This window comes from Sinocyclocheilus anshuiensis, unplaced genomic scaffold (assembly GCF_001515605.1).
Source record: "Sinocyclocheilus anshuiensis isolate Anshui unplaced genomic scaffold, SAMN03320099.WGS_v1.1 scaffold106, whole genome shotgun sequence".
Classification (NCBI taxonomy): domain Eukaryota; kingdom Metazoa; phylum Chordata; class Actinopteri; order Cypriniformes; family Cyprinidae; genus Sinocyclocheilus; species Sinocyclocheilus anshuiensis.
In genome coordinates, this window is record NW_015542347.1 from 55,298 (window position 1) to 64,647 (window position 9,350).

Sequence of the window (9,350 nt, forward strand, 5' to 3'; positions counted from 1 at the left end):
GACATTTTTCTTTGCAAATCTTCGGTTTTTGTACTTCTAATTCGTGACCGGCATTTTGTTTTGTTGTCTCTCCACGTTCGTCACTAATCACGCAACGCCGACATGCTACGACATCCGCCGGCACGACTTCCGTGTATGACAGTTGGCGAAAGTGATATAAAAGTGTTTATTACGTTTGAAATATGGATATTTTTCTTACAAAAACACATTGGATTCACTACAGAAGGCCTTTATTCACCCCCTGGAGCCATGTGAGGCACGTTTTATTATGAATGCGTGCGCTTTATTTGACGACTTGTGGACTGTTCAACTGCAACACCCGCTGACTGTAATGATAGAGCTTGGAATAGCCAGGACCATTTTTAATATAACTCTGACTGGATTCGTCTGAAAGAAGAAAGTCATATACACCTAGGATGCTTCGAGGGTGAGTAAAACACAAGCCAATTTTCATTTTTGGGTGAACTAACCCTTTAATGCCAGTCCTGGGGCCTCATTTATAACTGATGCGTACGCACAAAACCAGCCCTGAAAGAGGCGTACGCCACTTCCTACGCAAAAGTTGGGATTTATAAAAACAAACTTGACTAGAAAATTTGTCGTGCACATGCACGCAAACTCTGACCCATGCGTACGGAATCATTTTCCTGGAGTGAGAAAATGAATGAAGTAAAAACAATGATTTTAAGCTCTGTTTTCATGTCCATATACACATTTACATTAAATATTCCGCTCTCATTAATGGAGATAAGGACTGAAATTACATAAAGTCCTTTACGCAGAAGTTAAACCAAAATGATTTGAATTTAGACATATTTGTAGTGGATGCACTTGATCACTTTTCCTCTTTTAATGACAGCGAGGAGTGCTATAGGTGCACAATAATTCACCTTTAAACTAAACTGCAGATCTCATGTTATGAGAAAATATTTTTTAGTGAGAACAATGATCAATGATGCGCACTAATGATGTGCACTTACTTCGATATCATGGCGGACACTGCTGGATTCGGTATATGGTGATTTCAGGGAGGAGGCGGGGTGGAGATGTACGTACACACAATCTTCCCCTGACTGGGATTTATAAAGGAATTTTTGCGCAGGTTCTGGCGTACAAAATCTAGCTTTTGAGCGTACGTACACTTTTAGGATGAAATCTACGGAGAGTTTTATGAATGGGAACCCTGGTCACCAGCTTTATCTTTGGCATGCCTGACAGTGACACATCATTCCTACAATATGACTCAAATGTTACAGGAAAAATAAATCAATTCCAGTGAACAAAGATTTCCCCTTTGACCAAAATTCAGTTTGATGAGAAACCATGAAATACTGAAAACAGGAAAGATAGTGTACTGACTAAACAATGTATTCTTTGTAGCAAAAGTGTGGTTGGTTGAGGGAGTATGTGCTGAGAAAAGCGCCATCCTTTTACCATCTTATCTTGCCAACAGCCATGCCACAAACATAAATCATCACTTGATTTCCCAGTACCCTTAGAGAATATAAAAAAAAAGGAGAAGCAGGTGCCAAAACTGAGCTAAGAAAAGCCTCTGACTAAAAATGAAACAATTGTTGGTTGTCATGAAAGACCAATCTCATTCTAAAGGCCATACCATAACAGGTTTCAAAATGACATTTCTTTCTCTCTATCTCTGCTCTTCGGTGTAGGGTTGTGTGGTACATAATTGAAAAAAGTCCATTTTAAAGTTTATCAAAATTCAAACCCCATCAAAAATATAACACTATTCATACACAGTCCAGTCAGTGTGAAGTGAAACATGAAAGGTAAATGGTGTAAAAATGCATTGCATGATTTGTCAATGAAAATTGTGTTGATTCTGACAATTAGTCATAGATATAGATATAACACATAGATATAACACACTGCTCCGGGTGTGTGTTCATGGTGTGTGTGTGTTCACTGCTGTGTGTGTGCACTTAGGATGGGTTAAATGCAGAGCACTAATTCCTAGTATGGGTAACCATACTTGGTCACATGTCACATCACGTCATATTTATTATGATTAAAAACGCACCAAAATTAACTCTTCATATATATATATATATATATATATATATATATATATACATATATATATATTAGGGGTGCTCCGATCAAGATTTTTGAGGCCGATCGCCGATCGATCACAGAAAGCAGTGTCTGACGATACCGATCACCGATACCGATCTTTTTAAAGCCTTCTTTTTATAATTTATAACTATTTATAGTGATAGAATATAAAAAAAAAGGAGAAGCAGGTGCCAAAACTGAGCTAAGAAAAGCCTCTGACTAAAAATGAAACAATTGTTGGTTGTCATGAAAGACCAATCTCATTCTAAAGGCCATACCATAACAGGTTTCAAAATGACATTTCTTTCTCTCTATCTCTGCTCTTCGGTGTAGGGTTGTGTGGTACATAATTGAAAAAAGTCCATTTTAAAGTTTATCAAAATTCAAACCCCATCAAAAATATAACACTATTCATACACAGTCCAGTCAGTGTGAAGTGAAACATGAAAGGTAAATGGTGTAAAAATGCATTGCATGATTTGTCAATGAAAATTGTGTTGATTCTGACAATTAGTCATAGATATAGATATAACACATAGATATAACACACTGCTCCGGGTGTGTGTTCATGGTGTGTGTGTGTTCACTGCTGCATCTTCATATTTACCGCAAACAATGCGCTGTTACTTTAATTCAGCGCAGCAAAAATAGACTCGGTGCGGAAACGATCTGCACTGCTGCAGACGCATCGCTCCTGGAACGCACTGCCGGACAGCAACCGTGTGCAGTGTGAACGCTTTATTAATCTGTTAACATGAGCACGGAAAAAACACGCAACGCATACGCACTGCAAACGGAGTGTGTGTGAACTTGGCATTATGTGTGTGCGCTGCGAGTGCGAGTGTGCATGAGCGCACGGTCCCCAGGAGAGCGCGCGAGCGCTGAATGGTTAAACACTGGCAAGAATTAAAAAGAAATGCAATTTATAAACTTTAGTAACGATGTGACACTGCCTCGCAAGTGACAATTCCTGTGTCAACTGTGCAGCGTGCAGCTCGCTTATAGAGACGCTATGTGTGGTGATTTGAAGCCATTCGCGCATTTTGAGAGAGAGTACGCGCTGTGATTCACTCACGCCATTTGTGAAATTACGTCTCACAAGGTTTTCAAATTACTTTATAAGTTATTTAATGAAGAAAAATGAAGGTGAGTGTCTCACCTTCAGCATTATAATTATTTCACCCGCGCCAGACAGAGACTGAGACGGTGCCGCTGCATGTCGTGCCAAACCTCTCACGGCAGCGTCATCAGCTTGAGATCGTTTTTTTTTAGATCGGCCTTTTTAGAGACCGCTGATCAATCATCTCAACGTGATTATCGGCCGATAGTTATCGGTAGCTGATCAATCGGAGCACCCCTACTATATATATATATATGACTATATATATAAATCCCTTTATAATTGTATATATAAATATAAAATTTTTCCTAAATATATGCATGCTTGCGTGTGTGTGTGTATATATATATATATATATATATACACATATACACACACTTATATACTTATATACTTATTTTTATATACACACACACACAATTAATATAACAATTGTGTCTTAACACAGTACACACAAATATAAACTTATATTTTAGATGCGATTAATTGCGATTAATCATTTGACAGCCCTACTGTGATAATAATAATAATACCCATACAAAGACCATCTCAGAGTATGTAAAACTAAGGAAAAAAGGTCGCAGATGAAATTAAGAAAAGTAAATTTGTGTCATTCATATTCAAGTGTTTCCATTTCAGTAAAGCAAGTTAATGGTTGATATTTTCTTGCTCAGTTACGATATTTTTATACTGTGGAATATTTGGAGAATTTCCTAATTTGGAAATGCAATTTGAAAATATGCTCAGACACAAACCTTGCGATAATATTTTTAATAAATATTATACACTATTAAGGGATAATTGTTCATCCCTGCCTGAAAAAAAAAACTATCTCACAGCAATTCGTACATATTTTACGAGATGGCTAATTCATACATATTCGTATGACCTGGTTCGTATGAATTCGTATATTTTGTGAAAAATCACACGTATTTACGAGGTGGCAAATTCGTAGGAATTCATACTAATGACCACCCCTAAACCTACCCCTCACAGAAATTCATACGAACTAGCCAACTCGTAAAATACGAACGAACTGGTCATGAGATAGCATTGGCCTTCCTTATAGATAGATAGCTGATAAGCCTACCAGTTTAGTAAATATTTCAGTTGTTTATTTGATATGCAAATCTAGCATGCATATTTAATGGACTACCTATCATCTGTTTGTATAGAGGTATGTATTTGCTATGGATACGGAGATATCAGAATGACGGCAAAATCTGGTATTGAGCCAACCGTACCCCAGAGCCACGTTATCTTTATTGCAATCAGAACAAACCAAGGTGCTGAATTGGCCTAGACAGTGACGCATTTCCACCTCCACTACACCGGCTCGCCTAGCAAACTCTCTTCCTCTGAGCTTCCAGTCTTTTCAGCCACAGCTCAATATCAGACCAGGAAATATCACTGGAGAGGCTCGACAGCAATTATCCTCATTATTGTTACAGTTAAGTACCGACGCAATGTTACTGTCATGCCCAAATGAGAGAAGGTGAGGTAGTCCCGGAAAAGACCCATCCAAATTTTGACTCTGAAAGAATGCATGCGCTCCCCAAATATGTTGTTGGGAACACAAAGCCTGATGTTAGTCACAAAGAGCAAAGGCCTGGATAAATTAGGTAATTGTGTGATGCTACCTGACTGCAGCTTAGTTCTCACTCAGATCCACACGTGATTGGATAAGCTGAGACAGGATGAGAAGTCCAGATTTGGTCTTTAGTCTAACTAAGCTGGGATAATGAGGAGTTACAACTCTTGGGTACATGATTTGGTTCTCAGAAAGGATGCTTTTGTTAATCTGCATCACTGCAGTCTCGATGGACTGACAGAGGACATTAACAGTGAGCTGATACAGATTAAAGGCAGTTAGCCAGGACTGTAATGAGAATGTAAATTTGTGAGTAAATATGTACATTTGTTTACATCACAACCAAGCTACAGTCTCCAAGTCCAAGTATACACTACCCATCAAAAATTTGGGGTCAGTAAATTTTTTTTTTAAGAAATTAATTATTTCATCCAGCATGGATGCATTAACTTGATTGCAAGTGATTTATAATATTACAAAATATTTCTATTTCAAATCAATTGTGTTGTGTTATTTTGAACTTTCTATTCATCAGAGAATCCTGGGAGGGATGTGTGATTTTCACAAAAATATTAAGCAGCACAACTGTTTTCAACATTAATAATAACATTTTTGGAGCACCAAATCAGCATATCAGAATGATTTTAAACATATTAAAACAGAAAACAGGTTTTTGAATGAATTTTACTGTATTTTTGATCAAATAAGTGCAGGCACGGTGAGCATAAGAGACTTCTTTTAAAAACATGAAAACCAACCCACAATTTCAGTTGGAATGGAGCATTTACATGACATTTAAAAAAGACAAATTATTACTAAAACTAAACTTTTAAAGTGATTATAAACGCACTTTTTTAACGTATTTGAATAAATATTATTAATATTTCTCTGTGGTCCACTTATAAAGTTAGTACAGTTTTTTTTTAGTTTATATATTTACTTAAATAATACAAACAAAAAAGCTTTCATTTAGTTTTCATGCCCAGAAAAATCCTTCAGAGGGATATGCAGAGCTGTAGGTGCTACACCAAGCTAAGAACAGCACAACAGTTTACTCGTACTATTTAGGAATAACAGTATCTATCCCACATCCTCTTTATTAACTCGGCCTGTCAAGTCATAGTGTATTCAAATATATTAATCCGTCTACAGAAGCACATATCAAGCTTACTCTGATTTCAGAACTCAGTATATACTGTATCTCAAAAGATTCCTCATGATATGATCCCTTTAATTACCACTGCATAAATCAAAATAAATTTTTGATAATCAATACCCTTTCTGATTAAAGCATATTCAGAAATACCTGTCAATGCTCTCAATCTCATAATCCCTCAATTCACTGCAGCCATGCCATTATTCTTCTCCATAATGAGCAGTACAGACACAACATCGATATTTTAACAAAACCATAAATTAGAGAGCTGTAATTAAGCGACTCTGTGTTTAAATTATGTGAGGCCTGTAACACCTCTGAGAGGATCCATGTTGAAAGTGGAGAGTGCAAAAGCCTTAAGAGTATAATTCATATGCAACACCCTTAATATCCCCCACGGTGGTCTCCGGCCAGGCTCTGCACCAAAATGATGTAATCACACAGAGGATCCGATTTACTTTGGCTCCTTGTTGTATTACTATTTCAAAGACTACATCATAGAAATTCTAGATGTGCAGCGGAGAAACATATATACATTTTTTTTTTCAATAAAATCACTACATGCAGGCCCTTTAACGCTGTTTGATATCAGGTTGAGATCTTAGCATTACAAGACTCAGGTTTCTCACCTCACAGTGTCCATTGAGCTTCAATCGAAAGCAAATGTCTAAATATAAGATTCAAATGACAGCAGGATTAAGGTGTAATGTGCTTCTTGTAATGTAGTGTAGTTTTCCGATTAGCGTCAACGTTGCTTCTCGCTGTTCATTCCTTTTAGCTGATGAACACGTCAGTGTTAGCGTGTTTCTTTTCATCCTCGCCGGTTTATCTGGAATAAACCTGACTAACAAATAGCAAATCCAAGTTTGCAGAAACATAAATTAGATGTTGTAGATTCTGAGCTAAATGTGCCATCAAATGCTAGACATATGAAAGATTGAAAAATAAGTATTTCATTTGATATTTTGCAGCACAATTCCAATGGGACAGATGCTAACCTGGACAGGTCATGTGACATGACTTCAGCTTCAAAAACCATGAGCAAAACTTTGCAAGGTTCAACAAAATACAACCCAGGCTACATTAGATACGAGTTCACTTGTCCATGGCAATCACAATGTGTGCTGTGAAATATTGCCTGTCAAGAGCACGAAACCATCAAAATTGAAAATATACTGTATTTAGAAATAAACCACTCAAACTATGCAGACAAGTCAGTTTTTCCAAAAGAAAGCTGTGGGATCTGAGCACATCATAGCATCATCCAAAACACATGGCAATATTAATCCTTTTCAATATTTCGTATTAAGAGCAGTTGTGTTTACTTTTAGGTTTCTGTTAGTGTGCTGTGTTGCCTTTCGATGTCCATCCAGTGTAAAATATGGGTAAGTGAAGCAAAAGTCTGAAGTCATAAGGCCTGAGGAAAAAAATAGGGCAATAGTGCCACCTAATGGCAATGAGCAGAACTTCTCTTTATGTTCCCATAAGTGACATGACCCATACTCGGAATTAGTGCTCTGCATTTATCCCATCCAAAGTGCATACACACAGCAGTGAACACACACACACACCGTGAACACACACCCGGAGCAACCTTTGGGTTACAAGTCCGACTCTCTAACCATTAGGCCACGACATAAGTTGTCCTCATGGCCAACAATCAAAGCTTAGCACAAAATCACAGATCAGACATCATCATTAAAATGTTGAATACAGTGGTCGATCTCTAAAATCAGACAGCCAATATGAGTTGGCACTCCATGCACTCCATGGTTTATATGTTTGCTATAACACCACTGTGACACCACTAGGTGGCAGCAAAGGCAAATAATGCATCTACCAGAACCATACTAGAATTCTAACATTCATTCACAACAATAACAGTTCCAGGTAGGAATTTTAAAGAAACATGATATCAACTTTCAGCACTGAAACGCTTCAGAGACATTGAAGTGCTAAGAAGCATCACATATGCACAGGCTGAAGGACGTACCTCTGGTTGAACATTCCTCTAAAGTTGTAATTGGCTCTGTAGTTGGGAATGGGTTTGGGGTCCAGGGGTCTGTAGATAGCTGGCTCCCCTCGCTTCATGGCCAAGCCATTCAACTCCACTGTAGGAGTGATGCTGCCTGCAAAAAGGAAATAGATGGATCATATTGTATAAAATGAAAAATATTTTATCATCCTTCATTTGACTATAATATTTATAGTGCCTAAACTTTCATTTTGATTGCTTCAGAAAAACAAGTGCAAACAAATGATCAAACTATAATTGGCTGCCTTACAATACCACCCTGGACCCCCGCTGAATGTATGATTTTTCTGATTAAAGCATACATAATAAAATTAGCGATGTGCAAGACTAGTCAGCTAGTTAAATAAATGTTACTGCTGTCATTCACTGCAGGTTCAGAGATATGTCCACTCAGAAGACGAGCAAGTTGAGGGAGTATTTTGACTTAGAAGAAAATGTATTGGCTTTGCATATCATGTCAAACTAGCTTATAACAATTAAGCTTGCTTATAAGCTTGTTATATTACCGGTTATGAGGGACAATACGGTATTACATTTTTTACGGTTGTGCTTATTGTTAGTGCTGGGCGGTATACTGGTTCATACCGAATACCGGTGTTTATTTTTGTTATGATATGAATTTTTTAAATACCGCACTGTTGTCGCTTAAACAACGTTCGGAACGCGACACTGTTTGAAAGGGGTCCCTTTTCACTGGTGCACTGTGGTGAGGGCACAGCTGTATGTGTTACTAAGCGTGAAAGATCCGAAACTGAAGCTGTAGAACTAATAGAACGTGATGACACAGAAGAACTCATCCACAATATCCACATTGACCGCCACAAATATCCACCGCCCCCTGCCTGATTTAGCAACTTTCAGACCCTTTTAGCGGATTTTTTCCATAGAATATTCAGACTGACAAACCTAGCGACTTTTTTGGATAAACCTTAGCTATGGTTCAGTTGGAAGATTTCGCCAGTGCTGTCCCGCGAGCGCGAGGTCTGACTTTCCCGGAGAAATGTCGCCTCTCTCGGCGTCTGTTCTGTGCAGTGAGCGGCAGAGAAGCAGCGCATTCAGTTGGCCGCACCGCAGCCGACTCGTCAATAAATGAGTACAAAACAGCGTTTCCATTGTCTGGAATTATAAATATGAGCGTAGTTCGTCTATATCACATGCACTTTTTTGTTTATTGTTTTTTTTAGTTTGTTACTCAGACGCAGGTAATATTGAGACAAAAAAGTAATATAGCCAAAACAACCGCATAACAACAGCATCTTTAGTGTAGATGCATGTTGATTTTATCAGACGATGCCGTGATTATAAATGAGAGTGACTCCTGGTTAACATGTATTAAAAGGGGTCGTGTTTAGTCACTATTTAGTGTGGTATTTTT

At 37.9% G+C, this 9,350-nt stretch overlaps 1 protein-coding gene across 1 annotated transcript in view; it reads right to left on the reverse strand.

Moving 5' to 3' along the window:
• The window catches only part of LOC107691439 (double-stranded RNA-binding protein Staufen homolog 2-like), a gene marked incomplete at its 3' end in the record, with an annotated part of 93,426 nt that overhangs the window by 54,980 nt on the left and 29,096 nt on the right, over nucleotides 1-9,350 (reverse strand). The window contains exon 5 of the mRNA XM_016490032.1: nucleotides 7,934-8,069. Within this exon, the coding sequence (XP_016345518.1) occupies nucleotides 7,934-8,069 (136 nt within the window). The remainder of the gene's footprint in view (nucleotides 1-7,933; nucleotides 8,070-9,350) is intronic.